This window comes from Neolamprologus brichardi, chromosome 7 (assembly GCF_056152115.1).
Source record: "Neolamprologus brichardi isolate AB-2024 chromosome 7, ASM5615211v1, whole genome shotgun sequence".
In the NCBI taxonomy this organism is placed as follows: Eukaryota; Metazoa; Chordata; class Actinopteri; order Cichliformes; family Cichlidae; genus Neolamprologus; species Neolamprologus brichardi.
Window position 1 is genome coordinate 59,212,249 of NC_142110.1, and position 27,593 is coordinate 59,239,841.

General features: G+C 38.8%; 1 protein-coding gene across 1 annotated transcript; it reads right to left on the reverse strand.

Moving 5' to 3' along the window:
* Positions 1-343: 343 nt before the first annotated feature.
* On the reverse strand, positions 344-26,674 carry crb2a (crumbs cell polarity complex component 2a). Its single transcript, XM_035910591.2, has 13 exons — positions 26,605-26,674; positions 24,587-25,279; positions 22,369-22,564; positions 19,021-19,160; positions 18,571-18,741; positions 18,221-18,334; positions 16,609-17,562; positions 10,547-11,109; positions 5,254-5,419; positions 2,578-3,448; positions 1,710-1,826; positions 1,359-1,485; positions 344-1,105 (listed from the first exon to the last, which is right to left on the reverse strand). Exons 1-13 carry the CDS (start codon positions 26,672-26,674, stop codon positions 884-886), a joined length of 4,404 nt encoding a protein of 1,467 aa, XP_035766484.2. The 3' UTR covers positions 344-883.
* Positions 26,675-27,593: the final 919 nt, after the last annotated feature.

Below are 27,593 nucleotides of genomic sequence, written 5' to 3' on the forward strand. Positions count from 1 at the left end.
TGAGCAGAACCCTTGGTTGATTTGAGACCGAATGACCCTAATATCAAAAATGGGATGTTGTTTTTGTTTGTTTGTTTGCTTTTTTGAAAACAACAACAACAACAAAACAAAACAAAAACTAGGAAAAAAACCTTGTCGGAAAGAAAATCTGAGCACAAGAGACAATGAAAATCTAGACTAGAATTAAAAATAACAGCAAACAATTTAACTTTATCTCTACTGTCTAAATTCTTTATAACAAGCATTCTTCCTGGCCAAGCAGTAAAAACCTCTAGTTGGCCTTTATTACATTTATAGATTTAATTAATGTGCATACAAATGGACACAAATGTAAATAAATGTAATATTTTACAAGAAAAAGCATTTCTAAAAATTGCTACAAAGTCCCATATTACCAGGAAAACTGAAAAATAAGTCATGTTGCCAAACATGTCTATCAGAAAAGAAAGAACAGTAAAGAGTTTTCTCAGAGCCATAGTGTCTCCACTGGAGCAAAGTTTCCAGCAGCAGCACCACTGGTGTGTCATGAACCTGTTGGACATTTTCCAAAGGTGACCATGTAGCGGAGAGCTTATTTGTCCTCTGTTTAGCAGTTTTGAGCATAAAAAACTGGCATGATTTCTGATAAGAGGGGGTCATCAGAGGATAAACTGATGGCTATGAGTTCCTGAAGTTCATAGGGCTTATTTCCTCAGATGATGAAATATGCACAATCTACATTGTCAATATATTTCTGTAGCACAGGTCTATAAGGAGGGGGTTATAACATCAGATGAGCCTGGACATTCAGAGGATCTAACAGTTTGACAGTGACAGCCCTGTGCACCTCCCCACAGCATCGGATCACCTCTAGCTCCCTTTATCGATTTGTGTTCCTGTCAGATCAGATAAGCCTCTCCTCCGGTGGTACTTTGAGCATGCTGTCCATCTCTAGCCGGGCTCCAGCTAGTTCCTGAGAACTGGGGCTATAAGCGCCCTCTGACTGGCGCTTCTTCCTTGCTGTGAGCACTACAAAGGTCAAGCCAATAATCATTAGGAGAATGCACAGGCAGAGCAACGGGATCACAATTAGCAGCCAGGGGATTCCCTGTATACGGGCTTCTTTCTGCAGAGACAAAAAGTGTAGAGGTTTGGTCTTACTGATGGTTGTTTCCATTACATAGTGTGATTTTCAGTCATTTCAAAATTAGAAAGATGTGAATCTAAATCAAGTTTATACTGCTGTTGTGAAACTTCATGTAAAATATGAAAAGGAATTTAGTTTGGGAAACACATATAATATATCATTCGTTAAATGTTGCAACTAAGTTATTGATCTCGTCTATCTAGCTCTGAAGAAGAAATTGAAGCGAACATACGTTACTATCACAGACTGGACCACTGTAACCGGGCGGGCATTCACATACAAACATGTTAAATCGATCCAAACAGGAACCTCCATTTCTACAGGGGTTAGACCCACACTCATTGATCTCCATTTCACATCTGCAAGACAAAAATTACCTGAATTACCAGAAATTACCTGAAGTCAACATTAACTGTTACATTAACAACTCTGAAGCTATGGAGATATTAAAAAAAAAAATTATAGTCATATTTATGGTTATATATTTATATATATATCCCCTCTACCATGATATACATACACACATGTGGTATTACTTAAATTTAGTAACAGTTAGAGTAAAATGACTCAGATGTGAGCTTACCTGGTGCCTGTGAAACCTGGCATGCATGTACAGTTAGCCCCCCACAGTCCATCATTGCAGACACCATCGTTTGCACACATAACATCTTTACCACACTGTATAGGAGGATAGACCCACCTGGAGGAAATAGTATTAGTGTTTATCTTGGCAAGATGTGCAGGAATTCTTGAGTGCATGTGTAGTGTGTGCTAAATCTACAATGTTAATGTCTTTTCAAACTAATAAACAAAAAAATGTAAACAAAGACAGAAAAACAATAACGCTTCCTTGCATTTTTTTTAATTGTGAAGACAAATATGGTGTAAAATGAGGCAGATTAGTTGTGCTCTTAACTCACTCAGCACAAGCTGGCAGCATGCATATCTTACATACACCATAGGAACAAAAGTATTGGGCAAAACATTTGAATCTTTGAATTTGAGTGTTTTCAGTATCATGGCCACATGTATAATATCAAGCACCTAGTCATACAATCTACCTTTACAAATATTCGTGAAAGAATGGGTCATTCTAAAGAGCTCACTGAATTTGAGCATAGTATTGTAATAGGATGCCAGTGCTGCAACAAGTCATTTTAGGAAATTTCTTCAAGATCAGTGATCCATAATCAGTCATAAGTACTAATATTGCAAAGTGGTTTTAATTCAGCCATAAAGTGGATGACCATATAAAACAGAGTAGGATTGGCATTAACATCAGCAAAAAACATCAGTCTGCAGGGAGTTTTATGGAATGAATTTCTATGGCCGAGCAATTCCTCTAGGGGTAATGCACAGGTGGCCCAATACTTTTGTGTAGTTTGGCTTCACTACAGCAGTTCACCTTTAACTACAGGGAATAAACAAATGATCAATTAGTGAGAACTCACTGGCAGTGTGGGCCCCTGTACTCCTTAGGGCATATGCAGGTGTACATGTTGGGTCCATCCTGACAGGTTCCTCCATGTTCACAATTATGATGCTCACACTCATCAATATCTTCATCACAGAGAGTGCCAGCATATCCCAGGTGGCAATGGCACTGAAAACCAGCCAAGTAGTCCTTACAGCTTCCATGAACACAGGGCTGAGATGCACAGTCATCAGTGTCCATCTCACACTGGTCTCCCTCCCAACCAGAGTTGCAGATACAACCAAATTTATTAAAGAGGTCTTCACACATGCCTCCGTTTAGACATGGATCTGAATCACAAACAGGGGTACCAGTGCAGCCCAAATAAATCTTTGGTTTTCCAATTAAATGGAACTGAGAAGGTTGTGGGGCCTTATAATCATCCACAAAAGGAAGGTAAACTCCTCCGAGCCTCACTGCACCCATGCAACCATTGAAGCTCTCTGCAAGGGCTAGTAACGCCCCCTTCTGATTGAGAAAGCGAATACTACCTGTGCGCTCTGGCACACTGTTAGCATCTGTGATTCCATCCACAGTGATGATCCAGGGGGAGGCTTTGCGGTCCTTTTCAGTCATGGAAATGTTCACACGGTGCCAGCTCCCGTCTGCAACCTGACGGACGCCTGTAAAGGTCAGAGGCTCAAAGCTGTTGCTTAGCTGGATCTCCACCCGGACTGATGAGTCCAACAGACCCACCATTAGGAGATCAGAGCCCCAGGAGGCCCTCAGGAGCACAGCATTTTCTGACCGGGTCCTCAACTCCATGTATATGTTAGTGATAGGCTCAACCAGGGAGCCTCCAGAACTGTACTGCACAGCGTTGTTCTCAAATGTGGCATTGTAAACACCTAGGAGTCAAAATGAACAAAATGAACAATTTTTCCTTATTATTTCAAAATATGGATGTCGTGTAGAAGATATTTAATTGGAAACTGGTTAATTGGAAACTCTAAATTGCCCGTAGATTTGAAAGTGAGAGTGAATGGTTGTCTGTGTCTATGTGTTTGCCCTGCGACAGACTGGTGACCTGTCCAGGGTGTACCCTCCCTCTCGTCCTAAGACAGCTGGGATAGGCTACAGCCCCCCACCCCCACCCCAATACATTGAAACAAAAAAACAGCTTAGGAGTGATTTTTTTGGATGTGCCACTGCTCTCTGTTGAGTGTGGGAGAAACGTGCTTGCACATAGACACATGGACTGAGATGGACCTTATATGTTTACCTCCCTAACTGACCTCCAGTAACATTACAGGTTGTGTGAACACTGTGCAAACTACCCAGAGAGTGTTCTTCCTGTATCTGAGCTAGTTACCCTGGACACTGATCTTCTTTTGCCCAGGCTTACTGCTGAAGATCTTCTCCCTGTGGCTGAATCAGTTACCCCTGAGTCTGGTGATATACTGACCTCTGCAACACTTGATTCAGAGGGTAAGCTCATCCTAAACCATTCTTCTTAGCTTTATTTTTTTAGCCAGTACCATTGATCCATATGTGCATTTGCTAATAGTAAATCATCTTTAATTCTTAATCAAAAAATATAATCAAAGTATAAGTCTAATCAATATGTTGAATTACAAATGTAGTTTGGGTAATGACAATGATTCTAATGTCTGAATTTTGTGTGTGTAGACATGATCCAGCTTTCATCGTGGCAGATTAATGCCTTTGTGTGTCTGAGACTGGCTGCAGGAATGTGAAAGATAGGAAATGTGTGTCTGACACATCATTATACATAATTCTGAACATAGAGTCACACTTGGACACACACCACTACACAGTGTAGAACCACTCGACTCTGGAGTCTATCTGGCAATCCAATGGACGAGGCTGGGTATGGTGGTTGCCAAGAGAACAGTACTTGTCTGACTACACAGGGCTGAGTGTAAAGTTTGGTGGAGAGGGATTATGGTGTGGGGTTGTTTTTCAGGAGTTAGCTTCAGCCCCTTAGTATCAATGAAAAAACTCTTAATGATTCATGATACCAGGATATTTTGGACAATTTCATGCTCCCAACTTTGTGGGAGCAGTCCGTTCCTGTTCCGACATGGCCGCACACCAATGCACAAAGCAAGGTCCATAAAGACATGAAGACCTTGACTGGCCTGCACAGAGTACTGACCACAACTCGACAGAACCCCTTGGGATTAATTAGAGCAGCGACTACAAAGCCGGGCCTTCTCGTCCAACATGAGTGTCTGACCTCACAAATGTGCTTCTCAAAGAATGGTCAAAAATTCCTATAAACACAATCCTAAACCTTAAGGAAAGCCTTCCCAAAAGAGTTGAAGCTGTTGTAACTGCAACAGGTGGGACAGCATTATATTTAATGTCACTTGAGATGTCCCTCAAATTTCATATAGGTGTAAAGGTAGATAAACAAATACTTTTGGTAATATAGTGTATCTAAGAATCTGGTTTTGGATTTTGTGCTAAAACAGTTACTATTATTACTATTTATTATTTTGCAATAATATTTGATCTTTTTTGTTAATTATCTGTTGGACAAATAAACTAATTATATTTATTCTTTACTTTCAGCCCTTGGTTTTTGTGTGCCTAGGGAAACAAGAGAATCTGCCTGGGTGGTAGGCGAACAGAAATATATATTTTTTTGCTCCATGGCATAATAGGAGTTGAAGTTTTATAAACTTACATTCATATCCATCAGGTAGATCCACACATTGGCCACCATTGACACATGGGTGGCTGACACACCACACACGTTTTTTGCAGGTCTTCCCAGTGTATTCCTCAGGACAAGAACATGTAAAATCGTTGAATGTGATGGTACACCATCCTCCATTTTGGCAAGGCTTCATCTATAAAAGGAAGCATGCAGATTACATTTCTGTAGAACAATGAACTGATATGGAAATAATCAGTTACATTTTATTATTTTATTCAAATAATTTTATTTATATAGTGCAAAATCACACCAACATTTGGTTTGATTTAAGGCCCTACAATAATACAGAGAAAAGACAATAAGACAAACAATAAGATGACCTCCTATAAACAAGGGCCTTGGTGACACTGGGAAAGAAAAACTCCCTTTTAGCAGGAAAAAGCTCTGGCAGAACCAGGCTTAGGGAGGGGCAGTGATCTGCTGTGACTGGTTGGGAGTAAAGGGAAGAAAACAGGACAAAGGCAGTGGAAGAGAGACAGAGATTAATAATAATAACTAATAATTAAATGCAGAGTTGTGTAAAAACACAAGGGGTGAGAGAAGGAGAAACACTTCAGCCCCAGCTAGGCCTATTGCAATGTAACTAAGGGATGATTTGGGGTTACCTGATCCAGCCCTAACTATATGTTTTATCAAAAAGAAAAGCCCAATTTTAAAAGCAGAGAGGGTATCTGTCTCCTGAATCCAAACTGGAAGCTGGCTCCACAGAAGAGTGGCCTGAAAGCTGGAGATCTGCCTCCCTCTACTTTTACATACCTCAGGAACCACAAGAAAACCCGCAGTCTAAGAGTGAAGTGGTCTTTTTGGGTGATATGTTACTTGGATGTCTTTAAGATAGGATATTTTATTATTATTATCTGATTATTCAAGACCTTGTAAGTGAGCAGAGTGTCACAGGCTGGGTGAGCTGCGGAAAAATTCCACTGGGTTCTTGATTCACCTGTGTCCACATTACTTAAGACCTGCGTTGACGTCTCTTCACCATCAGTTTGTCAACTAATCCATGTTGGTAACAGGCTCTCACTGCTATTGTTTCTAGTCCTTGCACTTCCCTTGTTATCTTGTGCTGCAGTTTTCTGGTCACATCTCAGCTCCGTTCTTCAGCTTCGCTCACTCCTCGGATTCCCAGTCATACTCATTGTTACTGGGAAAACTTCCTGCTCAACACCTGTCTGCCCTCCTGCCACCATTGCTCACAGGATTTTTTGGAACCCAGCTCAGTCATTTCTCTCTGTTCAGCTCACCTGGAATTTCACCTCCTCCTCTTAAAGTACCTCTGACTCCACCTGCAGCACAAGCTATTCCCTCTTTTAAGATCCACATTCACCTGGAGAAGTTCTATGATCTCTCTAACCTCCTTTTCCCTTTCCGTTCAGTGCAATAACTTGTATTACCTGCCACGACTCAGTCCTCTTCACTAGCCCTCCCAGGCCCAAACCCCTCATCCATCAAAGTTAAATATTGTGTTCACTTTAAGTTTGCTACTTTTCTATGCCAAGTTATTATTTTGTTTGTTGCAAAGATAATAAAGTCTATTAAAACTACTTCAGCTGACTCAGCACTTGGTTCTGCACTTTGGAGTCAATGATGTGAAGCCAGTATGTGTGAAATATGCTCTTTTTTTCTAGTCCCTGTCAGTAATTTTGGTTCAAATGGAGGCTTTTCATGGAGTTTTGGGGAAATCCTGAAAATAATGAATTACAGTAGTCCAGAAGTAATAAAGTAATATTACTAGTAGTAATAAATGCATGGAAAAGCTTTTCAACATCACTCGGAGAAATTTTAGGTCAATTTTAAGACTTTCCTGCAGTTTAAACTAATTGGTGTGTGTTATCTGTCTTCATGGATAGATAAAGTTGGGTGTCATCGACATAGCAATGGAAACGTATGCTATCCCTTCTAATGATACTGCCGAAGGGAAGCATGTATAATGTAAGGACAACTGGTCCTAGCACAGAACCCTGTGGAACTCCATAATTGGCCTCAGTGTGTGAAGAAGACTCTCTAAGCTTCTAAAAGGATTTATAAATGAACAAATTGGAATCTATTACATAGACATGATTCAAATCACTGCAGTACAGTGCTTTAATACCTACATCATGCTCTTATTGCTGTAATAAAATATTTTGGTCAACAGTATCGAACGCTGAGGTCTTGCAGGACAAGCACGGAGATGGATAAAAATTATCCTAGAAGGATAATTTTTAACCTTCACTAGCACTATTTCAGGACAGTGATGAGCTCTAAAACATGACTGAAACTCTTTAAATAAAACATTTCTCTGTAGCTGTTCGTAATTATTCTTTCAAGATTTTTTGAGATAAAAAGAAGTTCGATTGGCTTGCAGATATCCAGTTTATACATGTAAATGGATAGTCCTCTTCACACAGCTACTTTCTTCAGTCACTTGTTTTCAATCTCTGTGTGTATACACCTCTCTGCATTTAATTATTAGTTATTATTCATTTCTGGCTCTCTTCCACAGTGTCAGTGTCCTGTCTTCCTCCCCTAACCCCAGCTAGACGTTGCAAATTGCTGCCCCTCTCTGAGCATGGTTCTGCTCAAGGTTTCTTCCTGTTAAAAAGGGGTTTTTGCTTCCCAATGCAAAGTGCTTGCTCCAAGGGGGTCATATCATTGTTGTAATTTCTGTTTTCTGTATATTATTGTAGTGGGGTTTTTTTAAACTAAAATGTAAAGTACCTTGAAACTTATGATTTGGCGAAATATAAACAGAATTGAATTAAATTGAATGCTAAGGTTATTTATGGAGTTCCACAGAATTAGGTGCTATGACATTATACATGCTTCTGTTAGCAGTATCATTAGAAGACATAGCATGTATTTTCAATACTATGCGAATGATAACGAAAGTTATCTATCCATGAAGCCAGATAACATACCATACATACCATACAGTTTAACAAGTAGTTAAACTGCAGGAATGTCTTAAAGGTTTAAAGACCTAAATTCAGATAAAAATAACCTCAAATTTTCTGGTTCTAAACTCAGGTTATTGTATTCACCCCTAGAAATCTAACTAGTTGTCTACTCTGTATAGCATTACCTTGACATCCAGTAACCCTGTGAAGAATCTGAAGTCATTTTTGGCCAGGATATGTCCAATGCGTATATTAAACAAATATGCAGGACTGCTTTCCTTTTATTTGTGCAATATCTTGAAAATGAGAAACATCAATCAAGGCAGCACTTCAACATCCAGTGCCTTTGGGAACTCAGGGCGAACCTCATGCATCCCAGGCTGAAGGCCTGGCAGAGAGAGCCTTGTTCAGCTTGCAGGTCCTTCTTCTGGGAACCAGCTTCCAGCTTGGATTGGGGAGACAGACACCCTCTCTACTTTTAAGATTAGGCTTAAAACTTTCCTTTTTAATAAAGCAAATATTTAGGGCTGGATTAGATGACCCTGAATTTTCCCTTAGTTACACTGCAGGAAGCTTCCCATGATGCACTGTTTCTTCTTAACTCACCATGTGTTTATACCCCACACTGCCTTTAATCATTAATTATTATTAATCTCTCACTCTTCTCCATAGTATGTCTTTTTCCTCCCCTCACCCCCAACTGTTTGCTGCAGATGGCTGCCCCTAACTCAGCATGGTTCTGAGGTGGTTCTTTCTTCCCGTTAAAAGCTTTTCCCTTCCCACTGTTGCCAAAGCACTTGCGCAAAAGGCCTCATCTGATTGTTATCATTTTTCCTTTTTTCCCCCTTTGTTTTAGGGTCATTACAATAATAATTTTTTTGAAGCAACTGTTGTTGTGATTTGATACTAAATAAATAAAACTGAATAGAACTGAATTGAATAATTGGCCACTGTGGGAGTAGAATTCAGGTAACTGCTCTGCACTGTGTTGGCAAGTGGCATTGAAAAAGGAAACAGAAGAGGAATTGTATACTTAAAAGACATCTATTGTGATAAAATGTATTCCCCAATTCTCTAGTGTGTTATTGTACATTTAAATGTTTTAGGGAATGATCACACAAAAGAGGGCTCTGGGGTAATATTGTTAAATGTTTGTTTTTATGCCATATGTCAGAACAAAATCCAGTGTGATTAAAATAATGTGTGGTTTCTTTTACATTTTGAGAGAAGCCAGTTGAGTCTAATAATTGATAATTAACTTAATGCTGTGTTGAGTCTGTCATTTTCAGCATCTACACAGATCTTCAAATCAATAATTACTTAACATAATAACAATAATTATTTCATATTACATGAGCACTAAATCAGGGGTGTTGATTCATATAAACTAATGTAATCATCTTACTGTAACCAGTTTTCGGTAAGGCACAATAAATCAATGAAAAGTTTGTTGTTCGATTAATAATTGATGTACTAAGAGAGACCTAATCTTTAATAATAATGGGGTTTCGGGGGGATAACAGGAAGTGATGAGCTGCAGAGAGAATTGCAAGACTGCAACTCTGCTTTCTCGTCCTGATTCTGCATAGACATGTTTTTGAGGGTTTAATAAATTTGGACAAAACCAGGTTTCCCCAGACGTTTCCCAATCATCTATGAAGCCCACATCATTTTTGGACACCACTCAGAGGACAGTCTGCTGGGGGAGTGCTAACAGTGTTTATCACTTTGACCACAGTGATCACAGGGGCGTGGCTAGCTGCAGGTTTTCAAGGGTGCGGACTGGGGGACTCATTATTACTTATTATATTCAAATTACTGTGAATATAATTAGCAGGTGATTCAACACAGAGTGTGCTTTGGATAAAAGATGTGAAGACTGATCTATGAAATAAGAAATTATATAAACAATTTGAATTAAATGGGCTACACAGATATGCTACACAAAGACACCACTGTGCGTTGTAACAAGAACAGGACGTGAAACTGTAACGCAGAGAAAGCCAACATGAAGTGAGAGCCGCCCAGAACTGTTGGCTTTGGACTAGTATCAAAATGGTCTGTGTTTCATTTATAACACTTTCCCCTTTGAGTCATATTTTAACAAAGTGGGTACCATTTTGGCCTAAATATCACCTCATTAGTTTAGAGATGGTTTAAGGAAAAGTGTAACCTGTCTTTTTATAATAGCAGTTTACTGATGTCCATTAAATACACCATAAGCAGACAGTTAAGTTACTTTTTCAAAAAGACAATAGTTATACACTCACTGAGAACTGCACATCCAAACAACATGAAGGTGAACAACATACCTAAAGGTATTTTTCACAAGAACACAAAGACACAAAAGAATATAAAAAGATTTAGGAAGTTTGTCCTACCTTGCAGGTATTGTCACTGACACATCCCTTCTTTACATTCTCAGAATAGGTTAATGAATAAATGTCCACTTTATTCAAGGTGTTCCAACCGTCCACATCCAAATGCACGGAGTCTAAACGAAGATCCTGAAGGCAACCTTTGAAACGTCCCCTCCAGGTATCAGAGGGCCATTCCTTTGGAAGTCCTCCCACATAGGCCTGATCTCCACTGTTAACACTAACTTCAGGGATCTCTCCCATTCTGTAGCGAATTCCCGCATGTTCAAAGATGACCTGTCTGTGTTGCACTTCCACCTGCAGAAGCTGCTTCTCACCATTAGTCACAAATATTGGAGCTGTAAGTGGAGCACTACTTGGCAGAGAGCTAACAAAAACCCTCCCCATGCCCAGGTAAACTGAGAAGTAGGCCTCCTCTGTGGGCCTCCTCAGCTGGAAAAGCAACCCATCTGGCTTTAAAGAGCGCAGGATGAAAGACACACTGAAGCTGCTCCCGTGGCTTTTAACAATATCATATCCACTGGAACTCACTGTGTCTTCATGGTTGTAGGTCCACCAAGAAAATTCTGTCAGGGAACAATAATTGAACTACATTAAAAACATCATGTACACCTCTGCAACAATGCCCCAGGGTATTCCATTAATAAAGTCCAGTTCTATTTTATGTTTAGCACACATCTAAGTTAAAATGTTCTGTAAAAAATATGTACACCTGGATGTCTGTAGTAAAAGTAGTAAAGTCTACATTAGGTGATAGCAAGGTAATTGGACATGTATTTGTGTTGTAATTTCTGTTTTGCTGACCACTCAAAGCACCTTTACACTAAAAACCATATTCACTCATTCATACAGATAGTTTATACATAGCTTTCAATTTCACTGTAGTATTTTATATTGGTAAAAAAAAAAACCCTGGACCCCAAAACACGAACAGACAATCCCCTATGAGCAAGCACTTAGCAACAACTGGAAGGAAGAAATTCCTTGCAACATGAAAAGCCCTTCAGCAGAACAAGGCTCAGTAAGTGAAACTATAAGCTTTACCAATAAGGAGTCTTAAGCCTAATCTTAAAATTAGGCAGGGAATCTGGTAACTGGTTCCACAGGAGAGGGATCTGATAGCTGAAGGTTCTGCCTTCTGTTCTGCTTTTTGAAACGGCAAGTAACCCTGCACTCTGAAAGCAAAGTTCTCTATTGGCATAATATGCTACTAAGAGGTCTTTAGGATAGGGTCTGATTGTTTACTTTGTATGCGAAGAGAAGGAATTTAAATTAAATTGTTTATTTAAGAGGAAGCCAATGAATAGCAGCCAGTATAGGAGAAATAGGACATCTTTCTAGTCCTTGTATTCTTATGGTGACATTTCAGGGAGAGTTGAGCTAAACCTAAACCTCCAAGTTGTTTGTTGGACTTCTGTACTAATCACAGTTTGTCCATAACAAACACCATGGGGAGGATGGTGGATAAGTCTGGTGTAACCAAACATAGAGTGAGGGTACACTGAGAGTGTCTGGCAGAAGCCCCATGAGATTTTTTGAATCACACCACCAACACAACTTTATGATGGAGAATAGAGAGATTGAGCCTGAATAGCTTGTGTTAAATGCCGAGACAGCAGTACAAAGCTGTGGCCTGTCGTGGCAGTAATCCCCTGAACAAATGATGGACACCAGAGGTGAAGGGACCTATCAAGCGGAAGTAGGAATCAAGTGTGGTGAGTTTGTGGGTCTCCAGAATTGGAGGCGAGTTCTGCAGATGATCAGATAACATTTACTCTTTCAAAAAATGTTGAGATAAAAGGAAGATTGGAGATTGGCTGAGACAACTGGGTTAAGCAATGGCTTTTTAAGTAATGGTTTAATTACCTCCACTCGAAGGCTATAGTATGTTGCCCATTTATAAACAGATTAATCATGGCAAACATTTAATAGGCACATTGATGGCTTTGAAGAAGATATTACTGAAGTTAGCTCAGAATGTTTAAACGGAGAGAAAAAGTCTAAATAAACATCAGTAGTATTGAAAGTAAATGTACGTAATGATACATCTAATTCAATTCAATTCAATTTTATTTATAGGGCACCAAATCACAACAACAGTCGCCTCAAGCCACTTTATATTGTAAGGTAGAGCCTAGAATAAAACATACAGAGAGAAACCTAAGAATCATATGACCCCCTATTAGCAACCACTTTGGCGACAGTGGGAAAGAAAAACTCCCTTTTAACAGGAAGAAACCTCTAGCAGAACCAGACTCAGGGAGGGGCGGCCATCTGCTGTGACCGGTTGGGGTGAGAGAAGGAAGAAAAGACAAAAGACACGCTGTGGAAGAGTGCCAGAGATTAATAACAAGTATAGTTCAATGCAGAGAGATCTATTAACACATAGTGAGCGAAAAAGGTGACTGAAGAAGAAATACTCAATGCATCGTGGGAATCACCCAGCAGCCTATGCACATAACTAAGGGACGATTCAGGGTCACCTGATCCAGCCCTAACGATATGCTATAGCAAAAAGGAAAGTTTTAAGCCTAATCTTAAAAGTAGAGATTAGGCCCAATCCAAAGTGGAAGCTGGTTCCACAGAAGAGGGGCCTGAAAAAGTCTCTCCCTCCCATTCTACTTTTAAATAGTCTAGGATCAACAAGTAAGCCCGCAGTTTGAGAGTGAAGTGCTCTAATGGGGTGATATGGTACTATAAGGTCATTAAGATAAGATGGGGCCTGATTATTTAAGACCTTGTATGTGAGGAGCAGGATTTTGACTTCAATTCTGTATTTAACAGGGAGCCAATGAAGGGAAGCCAAAACAGGAGAAATATGCTCACTCTTTCTAGTCCCTGTCAGTACTCTTGCTGCAACATTTTGGATTACTTGAAAGCTTTTAGTTTTTAGGACATCCTGAATGAAATGAATTACAGTAGTCCAGCCTAGAAGTAATAAATGCATTATCTAGTTTTTTTTTCGTGTCACTCAGAGACAGGATGTTTCTAATTTTAGAGATATTGTGCAAATGGAAAAAAGCAGTCCTACATATTTGTTTAATATACACATTGAAGGACATATCTTGGTCAATAAAATAACTCCAAGGTTCCCCAAAGTGTTACTGGAGGCCAAGCTAATGCCATCCACAGTAAGCATCTGGTTAGATACCATATTTCTGAGATTTCTAGCGCCGAATACAATAACCTCAGTTTTATTTGAATTAAGAGGCAGGAAATCAAAGCCTGTAGTTTAACTAATTGGTGTGTATTATCTGGCTCCATGAATCGATGTTGGATATTATCTGCATAGCAGTGAAAATGTATGTTATGCGTAATAAATGGCGTAGCACAGAACCCTGTGGAATTCCATAATTCACCTTAGTGTGTGAAGAGGACTCAATTTACATGAACAAATTGGAGCCTATTAGAAAGATATGATACAAACCAACGACCTTATAATTTCTGATGAATTCATCTCGCTGTTGTTGGGATTACCCCCTCCTGAGCAGCTCCTCAGCTTGGTCCTACTATCCATCCCTGCTAGTCTTGATTCATGGCCAGGCAGACTCCACAATTTTTTGGGATTCTAGTGCCCTTTTTTCTTTGGGGTGGTTCATGTTTTGGGGGTTTAATAAATCTGGCCAGATTTCTTGAAACAAGAAGGTGGGATGTATGCCATCTTTTCTAACAAGACCAGGGTTTCCCCAGAAGGTTTCCCAATTATCAGTAAAGCCCACATCATATTTTGGACACCACTCTGAGAGCCAGGAATTTGATGAGAATGTCACTACTGGTCCGATTGGGGAGGGGACCAGAAAAGAAGAATCTGACAATATATTGTATTATTTAATTTAGTTCAGTTAATTACTGTTCTTACTGTCTTGGAGCAACTGTAACCACGTAATTTCTTCAGGGATGAATAAAGTTGGATTCTAAATGTTTTGGCAAAGTTACACAACAAATAAACATTCATTTTAAATGTCTCTGATTGATTTAACAGGATTTCATTATTATGGGAATTACTGTTTCATGAAATTTCCGTTTATCCTTAGCTAACAGTTTCAGCGTTTCTTCAGTGCCCCCTGCTCTGGCCCCTGGACGACAATTAGCAATGGTTGCTGGTGTCTCTAGTGTCATATTTCTTAAAACTGAATTGCCAATAACCAGAGTTTGTTCCTTGGTGGGTGTGCAGGAGTTCTGTTTAGGGCTACAGCTCCAGAGAAAGAGAAATGCTGTCTATGACCCACAGAACACCATCCACAGTCAAGCACAGAGTTACATTATGCTTCAGGACTATTTTTCTGGTAAGAGTATGGATCTGGTGAGGATGATTTTACCACAGTGAGAGGACAATAGTTGTATCATGAAATCATGTATCATGAAATCTTGCATAAGAAACTCCTTTCCTCAGCCAGAACACAGAATGGATTGTGAATTGGTCTTCCAGCATGATAATGATCACTTACCATTAAGGCAATAATGCAGTGGCTAAATAAGAAGCATATTAACCTCTTAAGCCCCAATGCCCCCTGATACGGGGGCAAAAGGCAGGAGATCAGTTAGGCTTGGGGCTTAAGAGGTTAAGGAATGGAGTGACCTAGAAATTCTTCAAACCTTAAACCTATAGAAAATCTGTGGTGGGAGCAAAAGCTTCAAGTTGCCTTCAAGTAGAGTTTCTGTAAAGGGGAGTAGACCAAAAAGGTTTTCTCCACCAAGTACTTGGTCATGCTTTGCTTGTGATTCAAATATGTATTTCACTCAATAATGTCTGCTGAATGTGTTTTTTCTTGATATTTTCTTTCTTGATATTGGTTGATATTTTGACTCTCTCCATGAAAATAAAAGGCCCATAAAAAATTGAGACTGTTCTTTATAAATGAGGAAACTTAAAAATTCAGTAGGGAATCAAATAATTATTATTCATTAACATTTTGATGGACGCCAATTGGAATGTTATTATTAAAATGTAATATAAAAATAAAGTGCCCAACAATAATTATTTTGTCTATTTTGGTCAAAAGATGATAAGTGTCTATACATGTCGCCACTGGTTACATTTCAGCATTACCTTTATAGATCTGTCATTGATTCGACTGGATATCACTTGAATATCACTCCAGTAATTCTTCCCCAGCTGTTTTAAATTGGTTTCACATCTCCTGCTGGAGCCCATGCTGGAAGAGCTAGAGTGTACTTTAGCTTCATATTTCTGAGTATAGCGTGCATAGATATGCTTAAATTAAGTATTTTAAGGAGAAATGACAGTAAAAAAGTATTGAACACACAAAGAAAGTTGGGCGCAAAAAGGCATGGAAAGTCATGACATTTGCTGAAATCCATTCCTATGAAATCTATTACTAATCTAATTACTATCAGTAAGTATAACCTCTCACCAACAAAAGCTTTTGTACCAAGTGTTTCAGTAATTTTACAAATTTCATTTAGCATGTTTAATATTTTTCCCTGTGTTATTTCTCTCACATACGCTATGTATATATACCTTTTACATTCATATCTCTTTGAAACTAAAATCAAATGTGAATCTCAGGCCAGCAAAATTAGCATTTAAAAAATAAAATGGAGACTGGTACTTTTCAAAGGAAAACCATATAATCAATGTAAAGTGATGTCTCTGTGTGTGGTTTACAAAGAGCTGGTCTAGTTGTCAGCTGGTCTAATTTCCTTTGAATTCACATTCCTTCTTCAGTAATATGAATTTAAGTTCCTTTAAACTGACTTTTATTTGCTTATTATTTTAGCTGGACTATCTCAGGTTTTAGTTTTAGTTTTAATCATTATTGTCTGTGAAGGTTCTCAGTCATCCAGATCATCGTAGTCTAAGGAAATGTAATCATTATTCTTTACATAATCATCATTATTCTTTATAAAATCAATGAATTTGATTTATTTATTTTTTTAGAAGGTAAAGCAAAGTAATAGGTAAGGGGAATGGATAAATCCCTTCAATTATCCCCCAATGGTTCCCCATATATATTATTACAGGCTTTAGTTTCTGGGAAATTGGGATTACAACATATAACAAGCTTGACAAGGAAAGATTTGCCTGTGGTAAACATTTTTACCTTCAGAACAGTTTTCACCGTGGAAGGGACGGTAGCAGTCACACTGGTAACTGGTCCACAGGTCCACACACCGTCCATGGCCATTGCAGGGTTCAGTATTACACCACTCAGTCTTAGTACATCCCAGTTCATGGCCTTGGTCCTCTGGAAGTGTTTGTGGTAGAATAGGCTTAGAGTCAATCATCAGGTCTTCCATACACCCAATGAATCCTGCACCACTTTTAGAGTACTCTAAAAGGTCCTCTGGTGCTCCGCCTATATAAATATGAGTAAAGGCTTCAGAGAGCTCGAAAGGTGGTTCACCTGCACCACTATCTATAACTGTGCATCCATCATTGTCACAGTCAGGACCTTTCAGATTTAAGACTAGACCTTCCTGAGCCATAAACACGTGAGCGTCCCTCCATTTTCCATCACTAACCAAGCCAGGAAATATTACATCCAACTCCGATTCCTCAGAAGAGGCTTTTGCATGAAGACTACCATTCACAATCTCTAGAAAGAGGTGGTTGTCCACATCCCCTCTGAAGAAGACCAACATATTAGATATAGTTGTCCGGAAGCGAAGCTGTATCCCGAGACCTTTGTGAACATGGTGGTCAACTTCCCGCCGAATTCTTTCTTCTACAACAACTTGAATGTGAATAAATCCAGGAGTGGAGAAGGAGAATGTTGTTCTGGTGGAGCATTTCTCATCTAGGAATCCATGAGGGCACAAGCATGTGTGACCATGTTCTCCATCCTCTAGCCATGGATGGCAGGTGGCTCCATTCTGACATTTATGGTCAACGCAACCAAGGAGTTTCAAATTACAGTGACGACCTCCCCAAGGAAGGTCACCTGCAGCTGCCTCAGGACAGTGACAGATGTAGGTGGCCCTGCCATCTTCACACCAGCCACCGTTCTGGCAGGGCTGGCTCTCACATTCATCAATGTTCACTTCACACAACTCACCTGGAAGGAGAAAATTGGTGGTTAGATATGGTGGAGGTAGATGACCACCTGATGGTAGTGGAGATGGTAAATGGACTGGTTCTTATATAGCGCTTTTCTGTTCTATCTGAAGACTCAAAGCGCATTACACAACTTGTACATTCACCCATTCACACCAGCACTTTCTTTCTAAGTGCTTCCTATCTAACATTTACACACATTCATACATGCATTGGAGAGCAGCATGGGTTCAGTATCTTGACCAAGGGTACTTCTGGTAATCCAGAAAGTGACCTAGATGAGTAGTTTTGCTGTCCAGACTTATATAAACAGGTTTAAAAAAAATGAATAATAAAGATTAATCGTAATAAAACATATATAGTAAAAAATAGAAAGTCGTGTAAAGGTCACACACAGGAGTATATTCCTCATCTTCAAGGTGAAAATCCCAGGAGACAAAAACTTTTTTTCATTTGTTTGTTTTTAACAGAATTGAAATCCAATGTTGCTTAATTGTGTGCATGTATTACTAATTTATTTTATAAGAGAGAATGGTTTGCAAGATTCACCTTTTGTTTAATTCACTATAAACTAGGAAACACAGACACACTAATACAGAATTTAAATTTTGAGTGTGACAGGGAATTCTGTCTCTGTATTACAAGATTATAAGACCTACCTAAAAATCCAGCAGGACATGTGCAGGTATATCCATTGATCTTGTCTTTACAAATGCCTCCATTTTGACAGGGTTCAGATTCACACTCATCAATGTTGACAGAGCAGTTCTCTCCTGTTATGCCAAACAAAATATAACATTATCAGTAGTTTTAATATCTATCTATCTATCTATCTATCTATCTATCTATCTATCTATCTATCTATCTATCTATCTATCTATCTATCTATCTATCTATCTATCTATCTATCTATCTATCTATCTATCTATCTATCGATAGATAGATAGATAGATAGATAGATAGATAGATAGATAATTCTTTGCTCACTGATTCCTTTACTTTTATTGACCTGCAAATCCCGACTGACACTGGCAAATATATCCAGCTGCATCTGCAAAGCTCAGCTCCCAGTCTAGCTCCCAGTGAGACGCATCAGAGCGTTCAAAACACTCCCCATTGTTCTCACAGGGCTGATCAGCACACTCATCTATATCAGCTTCACAGTTTGGTCCTTCATAACCTAGAGAGAAAAAAGGTGTGCGTCACACACTGAAAATATTTAAAAAAACAAACACACACAAAAAAAACATGACTCTGATTTAGTGAACTGCAACTCTGATTTCTTCTGTAGGCAATTCCAGTATCTCATTGTGGTTTGGTTAAAAACACACAAAAACAACAACAACAACAAAAACAGATGGGGTGTTATTAGAGAGAGTCGTGAACATCAGAGGCATTCACAGTTTGTACTCTTGTGTCTGGGACAGAAATGTTTGGATTGGAGCTTGTAGATCAGTACCTTGCCAGCAGAGACAGGTGTATTCTTTGACTCCTTCTTGACAAGTACCACCATGCTGGCAGGGATCAGACAGACATTCAGGAATATCTATCTCACAGTGATTGCCCTCATATCCTGTATCAGAGCAGTCACATGCGTAGCTGTAAAAGACACAAGGATATCAACATTCAGAGAACGTGGAACAAAGTGTCCAACCATCTGAAGGTCAATGCTAATTTTCTCTTCTAATTTAACCTCAGAAATTTAATATTATTATTGTAATAGAAATATATTGTTCTAATAAAGGAGGAACTATGGAAAAATATCTGTGGTATTTAGTTTTAGTTTGTGTCTCATGAATGAAATCAAGTGAAATATAAAGATTTTTGGGTTTTAGCATAAACTCCACAAGATTAAAAAAAACTTTGTTATGTATAAACACATATTTGATAGTGAATTATATAGGCAGATTGAAGGCATTTTTGTCTTAAGAGAATAACAATATTATTGAGCTTATAGAGCTAAGTGGAAGTTAATGACATAAAAAAGTAATTTGAGGTCATGGAAATTCATTATCTGATCTGAAGCAACTTAAGCAGAAATTATTAAAGTTTTAATTGTGTTACATTTAAGATGCATTACATTTAGTTACATCACATTAAGTTACATCACATAAGTATTGTAATGTTTATAGCTAACTTGCAATAGATGAATGCTGAATATCTTTGACAGCTATAATGTAACAATTTCTATCGTGAGGTAGCCCAGCATTTAAAATAAATATATAAAATAAGCATATGAGCATGGTGAATGTGGTTAAAAGGGAATTCTATACATTAGTGCAGTAGCTATGATAATAGAAACAATGATAATGACATCACTAACATGACAAAATGAAATGAGCCTTACAAGGACTAAAATGTTAAATACTGCACATTGGAAGCCCAGATTTTTACATCATTTTATAATGTAAGCCCACAATCTGAGAGCAAAGTGCTCTCATAGGGTGATACGGTAGTGTAAACTCATAAAGATAAGAGGGGTCTGATTATTGAAGACCTTATATTTGAGGATCAGGATTGTAAGTTTGATTCTGGATTTGACAGGGAGCCAATGAAGAGTAGCCAATGTAGGAGGAATATACTCTCTCTTTCTATATGGTAAATGGTAAATGGCCTTTATTTGTATAGCGCTTTTACTAGTCCCGCCTAGGGACCCCAAAGCGCTTTACACGTCCAGTCATCCACCCATTCACTCTCACATTCACACACTGGTGGAGGCAAGCTACAGTTGTAGCCACAGCTGCCCTGGGGCAGACTGACAGAAGCGAGGCTGCCATATCGCGCCATCGGCCCTTCTGGCCAACACCAGTAGGCGGTAGGTGAAGTGTCTTGCCCAAGGACCGAGACTGTCCGAGCCAGGGCTCGAACCAGCAACCTTCCGATTACAAGGCGAACTCCCAACTCTTGAGCCACGATCGCCCCGTGTCTAGTCCCTGATATACACACTGAAGGACATATCCTGGTCAAAAACAACTCCAAGATTCCTCACAGTGTTACTGGAGGCCAAGCAAATGCCATCCACAGTAAGCATCTGGTTTTTAGCTTCTTCTTTAGATTTTAGCGCTGAATACAATAACCTCAATTTTATTTGAATTAAGAGGCAGGAAATTAGAGCCTGTAGTTTAACTGATTGGTGTGTATTATCTGGCTTCATGGATCGATAAAGTTGGGTATTATCTGCATAGCAGTGGAAATGTATGTTATGCATTCTAAATGATACTGCCTAAGGGAAGCATATATAAATGGTCCACATAACCCTGTGGAATTCCATAATTAACCTTAGTGTGTAAAGAGGACTCTCCATTTACATGAACAAATTGGAGTCTATTAGATAGATATGATTCAAACCACTGCAGCACAGCAGCTTACAAGACCTACTGTATACTCAAATAGCTGCCATAAAATATTACAGCCAACAGTATCGAACTGAGCACTGAGGCTTAGCAGGAGAAGCCCAGAGATTCAATTCAATTCAATTTTATTTTATTTTATTCATATAGCACCAAATTACAACAACAGTTGTCTCAAGGTGCTTTATATTGTAAGGTAGACCCTACAATAATACATACAGGGAAAATCCCAACAATCATATGACCCCCTATGAGCAAGCATTTTGGCGACAGTGGGAAGGAAAAACTCCCTTTTAACAGGAAGAAACCTCTGGCAGAACCAGGCTCAGGGAGGGGCGGCCATCTGCTGCGACCGGTTGGGGTGAGAGAAGGAAGACAGGATAAAAGACATGCTGTGGAAGAGAGCCACACAGATGAGTCCACTGTCAGAGGACACTAGTACTGTTTCTGTACTGTGAGCTCTGAAACCTGAATGAAACTCTTCAGCTCTTCTTAGATGTGTTCACTATGTTCATTATCCATTTTGGATAATCCATAACACTGGATAGAGATCATACAAAGCCAGGCTGCATCAGGCTATCCACAGACGGCCCATTCCCAGTTTACTCCTCATTAGTTTGTGTGGCTTTCACCAAACAAACCTGAAGTCTGTTTTACCAAAACAAAAAACAACACAAAAACATCCACATGGGAACATGGAATGAAAAAACACTGGACCAGGTCTACACTGAAGTCTTCCCAGCCCCCATCTCAGACAGTCATGGACTAGGTTTTTTTTTTGATTCCCTCCCCTCTAGCAGGCTCGGGGTCAATAAAGCACACACAGAAAGACTGAACAAGAGCTTCTTTCCAAGGGCTGTGAAAGCTGGACTGGCAAACTGCACCTTACACCCAACACGTCACATTCATTGGACATTCATATGAGCCATAATTTGTCTGATATTTATTATTATTTTTCTTTTCATAATTGCACTATTGAACTCAAACTACTTAGTAATAGTCAATTTAGTACCTCCTATTTCTTTTTTTCTTTTTATATCATTTATTATATATGCTGCTTTGAAAAAGACTGCCATTAAAGAGTTTTGCTGAACAAAATTGCACAATGGCAATAAAGAGCCTATCTAAAATAAGGTACTAGGATTTAAAAAAAAAAAAGTTAAGTTATTATGATTATTATGTCTATTTTTCATGTTCAAAAAAGCACACATTATAGTATATGATATTACTGCTTTCCTCATGTTTAAACTGTATGTTGTGTATTAACAGCCTCCTGCACAAATCAAACTCTTGCACAAATCATTAGGGCTGACTGAGAGAATTAGTGTGACTACTCGACTACTGCCTTTAGTGGGTGTGATCAGCTCCTTAAAACAGCAACCTGGTAGCTTTCTAGTATCTGTCTTTAGTATTTTATGGTCTATGCTATTGTGGCAGCTACAGATGGACTGGCCTACCTGTTAATCATATCATGACAGACTGCACTGTTCTGACAGGGCATACTGGCACACTCATCAACATCAACTTCACAGTGGATGCCACCAAATCCAGGTAGACACTCACAAGAGTACATTCCTATGAGGTCATGACAATCGGCTCCGTTGCGACAGGGATTTGACTCACATTCATCTATTTCAGTCTCACAGTTGACTCCTGGAAGAGAAGGGGGGAGTCAAGCAAAGGAGATAAATCAAAGCGATGAAAGAATAATAAGTTGTCATGTCAAGAAAACAAAGCACAATCAACTACCCATTGAGATCAGCGACCATCAACATTAGTGTGTCTATTCTCGTCTTCAGATACCCTTGATGATTAAAAGCTTCTGGTAAAATCCTTAAACAAACTAATTGAATGAGAGATGAATCTAACCTAAATGCTTAAAATACTCTCTGTGCGGCTGTGCCCAGTTTATCAACGACAAACAAAACAATAGAATTAGCAGAAGCAGAAATGCCTCTATGATGTGAGCGAGCACCGGTCTTCCTACTGATGCATTCTTAGTGAAAATGAGTATGTGATATGAAACAAAAATTTATGTGTGGACTAAGCAAATAATCAAATTAACCAGTTTCTGTTCAGACCACAATTAGTGGTAACATATACTCTTGAAATACATATTTTTGAAGTTTATTTGTCAGCGCATTAACAATGTGGAGGTTCTTTCATTTTTCCATTTTTTCACAATACATTTTGTAATTAAAAAGGTAATCCCCGTGGTCCATTGATTTAAGGTAGCACCTTGCTGCAGTTATGTACAAAACATAAAGACTCTTTAGCTTCTGCACAACTGAAGAGTTAATATATTTATAAAGACCCTGAAAACTTTCTGTGAAATTGGGAGCAAATATACAAGGAACCAGTGCAGAAATCTCAGAAGAAAACTGGAAAGCAGGTTAACTTCCTACTTCTAAATTCAAATAACCCTGAGATTTTTGTACTCAGTCCTAAAAATCTTGGTTAAACATACCGGTAGTATTTAGCCAGATACTTACTCTGGATGGCATTACCTTGGCCTCCAGTAACACTCTTGGAGTTGTATTGGACCAGGATATGTCTTTTAATGCACATATTAAACAAATATGTAGGACTGCTTTCTTCCACTTGCACAATATCTCTAAAATTAGAAATGTTGTGTCTCAGAGTGATACTGAAAAAGTAGTTCATGCATTTATCACTTCATGTCTGGAATGTTTTCATCATTATCAAGCTGTCCTAAAAGCCTTGAGTTGATTAGACTCGATGGAGAGCATATTCCTCCCAAACTGGCTTTGCTTCATTGGCTCCCAGTTAAATCCAGAATCAAATTCAAAATCCTCCTCATCACATACAAGGTCTTAAACAATCAGGACCCATCATCTCAGACTGCTGGTTGTTGGCTTTTTACTTCCACCTGTCACCAACTGCTTGTTCATCTGTTTTTTGTCTGTTTGTTTGTTTGTTTGTTTGTTTGTTTTTTTACTGTTCTTGCTTTTTCTGTATTATTACTACCATGGAAGTCTTGCCTATGTGAGACTTTGGTTCACATTGCCTAAAAGTGGTAGGAATACAAAGTAAATGACATCTCAACCTGTAGCTGGAAGCACATAATCCATTTCAGTTTGAGGACTAATTTCTAAAAATGAACTTCTGTTTTATGTGAGAGAGCACTCCTTGGGAACTCCTAGCGTAGATGTTGCCTCTGCCTATACTTGGATTAACTTTGGTTAAGTTGGGCTCATGAATTTAAGTCCGTTTGGTGATTATCTTTTAACAATTCCATATCTCAGTTTGCTGAGTGCGTTTTCAGATATTCTGGTCATATTCTTTGTTACAAATTGCCTGCTCATTTGAGAGCCATTACAACTCTGTGTACGTTCAAAAACACGCTCAAAACCTTTCACACATGCATACATTTAATTGCTACTGTTTTGTTTTGTGGTGCTTTGTTGTTTTGCTGTTTTCATTGCATCAAGGAACTGTAAACCTTTGCAGGTTCTTATGTCTTTATTTTCTCTGTTAACCACATTGAGTTTTCATATCATGAAATGTGCCATTTAAATAAATTGTAATTGGCCTTAGCCACTTTAGTATTAGTATAGTTTTAGGCCTTTTTAGAAATATATGCCTATAACGTAATATGGACACAGTTTTCCTCTCTATGTCTTTGATGTGTGTGTATGCAACTTTTGAATGTACCTTTAAAGCCCATCAGGCACTCACACTTATAGTGGTCCTTCTCATTAATGCAAGTGGCGTTGTTCTCACAGGGTCTTGAAGCACACTCATTGATATCAATTTCACAGTTATAGCCCTGAAAACCTGGGACACAGAAGCAGTGAAATTCTCCCACTCCATCTATACAGATGGCACCATTCTGACAGGGCTCTGATGAACACTCATTTATATCTTCCTCACAGGTCTTTCCCTCAAACCCAGGTGCACAATGGCATTCGAACCCTTCGGGTTGTAATAAACACGTTCCATTGTTCTTGCAGGGTTCATCAATGCAATCGGTTACAGGTGTCCTGCAGTCTCGTCCTCCATACCCAGATGGACACCTGCAGAAGTAGCCATTCAGCTGGTCTACACACAGAGAACGAGGCTTGAAACAAGGATTGCTCTGACACTCATCCACCTCCTCTGTGCAGTTATCTCCTGTCAGTCCGTCTGGACAGATGCAGTGGTACTCTGTGGTGCCAGGAACACTACTGCAGTCCTCGCACGGAGCAAAAGAGCAGGCGTCATAGAGTTCATCACAGTTTTTGCCCATGTACCTCACCCCATCTCTGGCACAAATACAGGCATAATCATCCATTGTGTCCACACAGGTAGCACCATTTTGGCAGGGTGCAGACAAGCATCTGTCTGCTGTGGCTGTGCAGAATGTTCCTGTGAGAAAAAAAGGAATACATTGAGTTAATGTCTCTGTTTAAACATTTAATATGTCTTCTATGTTCTATTGGGTATAAAACATGGATTTATGAGATTTGAAAGTCATTGTATTCTCTTTTACATTTTACATAGCTTCCCAACTTCTTTGGAATTGGGTTTCTTTCCAGGCTGGCTGTGTAGAGCAGATCATTTTCTAGGTTTCTGTGTTAAAGGTTGGTGGGTCGATCCCTCGCTGCTCCAGTCTACATGTGAAAGGACTCTTGAACAAAATACTGAACCCCAAGTTGCTCCGGATGTGTTCATTGGAGCATAAAGAAGAAGTGAGTGAAAAAGAAGAGGAAGAATATGCTGTAGCTAATTGCTAAAAAGACTCTCAATATCTTTTACTTCATTCTAGGCTAATATATCCGATTTTATTATCCTATTAGAATACTGATGCATTAGTATCCATTTCATCCATCATAATAGATATAAACTTGGACAGCCTTTATAAAATCTGTCAGATTGTCTCTTTTCAGTTTAAACCTTTCCAAGCATACATATAGCTCCATGGTCAAATCACTCCCTTACCTAGTCCCTTTCATTCAGCATATTACTGCCACATCCTCTGTATTCTCAAAGTGTTGTTACAAAGATGACCTATACAAAGATGAGTAACTGGAGTGTGTGGCAGACATGACAGCTCTCGATCAGAGCGTAGGAGAAAAACTATATGTTTGTCGACTGTACAGATTTCCTGCAATGTAAAGTGTTACGTTTTGTTAAGTCTTGGTTTGTCTGGATACTGCCAAACATTTTTTTGATAAGCTCCTCATCATTTACTGTTTTTTTTTTTTTCAATTTTACGATGACAAAGTTGTTCTTGAGCTGGTCTTTAAATGTGTAAATCTCGATTCAAATTCCTTTTTGCTTTTAAGTTCAAATACCCCCTACCACTCCACATCAGTCAAGACCTTGTGTTTCTCTGCATGTTTAGCCTCAAAATGGCAATTTTAATTGTAATCTAGACAGACTTGACAATTTTTACAAAGTCACAAGCAAAGGAAGAAAAAAATGGCCCATGTCTAAACAAGGATGGTTTATTCATCAAAATTATTAAATTAAATAACATTTTTTTTGTTAAAAAAAACGTGTTCACAGGAGCAGAACGGTAGCCCAATATCACAAAGAATCGTCACATGATATCAAACAGAAGCTGTCAAATCAGTTCTCTTGAGCAGGCAATCATGATGAAGCAGTTCATTTTGATTCAGGCTGGTCTTAATATTTCTGGCCACCAGATGCCACCAAAGAGGGCTGTGTTGAAAAGCTTCAAGTAGCACCTCTACTAGTAGATCTAGTAGATCCTTCTTCAATACAAGCTTCAGTGAGCTTCATTTGGCCATTGACCATAACTAATGGGAACTAAAACCTACACTGGAAAAACACTGTGACTACCAATTTAAGGCAGATATGCAGTATCTAAATATCAGTCCATTTTTCACATTTGTGGGTATCTAGGGAAAATGGCTGGGCAAGTACAGTGAATTCTTTCAATACATATTAATGTGTGCCCTCATCAGCCAGTGCTACTAGGTCTCAGTAGAATCAGTTCACATTCCTTTTAAATAGGCCAGTCTCAACACACTATCCAAAATACCCCAGTCTACCTCCCGGTCCCCAGTTCTTTGATCAGTGTTATGGTTCCAAATTCTCACTGGAGCGGAAGATATTAAAAGTGACTGAGTTGCAGAAGAGAGGAATGTGGGAGTAGAGTGACAGTGTAAAAGAAAAGAGAGATAAATAATAAAAGTAAAGAAACATGATTATAATTACAAATTTCCTGGATTTTTTCTGTTACAAAATTCTGTTACAAAATAGAAAGTAATCAAGCCAAAAGAATATATGTGTTATTCTTTCTTTTGCTCTTATATGCAGTTTATGTTCCCAGTTTTCATCATAGTGAAAAGTGGCATACACAAGTTGCAATTGTGTATAAGTTTATTAGACCACCACCCAATGTAATGTTTATGCCACAGGTACCCTAAGCTAACAATACTGGTAATTAACGAAATCATTTTTGGTTAATCAACATTAATTTGTGATTTAGCAAACATTTAAAATTAGTTTTATGTCTAAAACATGGAAGTGTGACAAATGTGCAAAAATATAAGAAATAAGGATCAATGACTGTAAATATACTATGCTACAAATCTTAACTTCCATCATTTTAAAATCATAGACCACAAAACCTCAACCTGGGATTACATCACCTACAGTGCAGTTTTGTTTTCTTCTTTATACCATGTCAAATCATACTGTGAACTTTTTA

Bases quoted from the DNA above. Each gene is read 5' to 3' on its own strand.
- crb2a (XM_035910591.2), bottom strand. From the start codon at position 26,674: ATGGTCAATGGCCAAATGAAGCTCACTGAAGCTTGTATTGAAGAAGGA. The intron at 11,110-16,608 runs GTAAAAATGTTT...GTTCCCTGACAG, and splicing joins CGGTGAAAACTGTTCTGAAG to AATTTTCTTGGTGGACCTAC. The intron at 5,420-10,546 runs GTAGGACAAACT...TTCCTTTTATAG, and splicing joins TCAGTGACAATACCTGCAAG to ATGAAGCCTTGCCAAAATGG.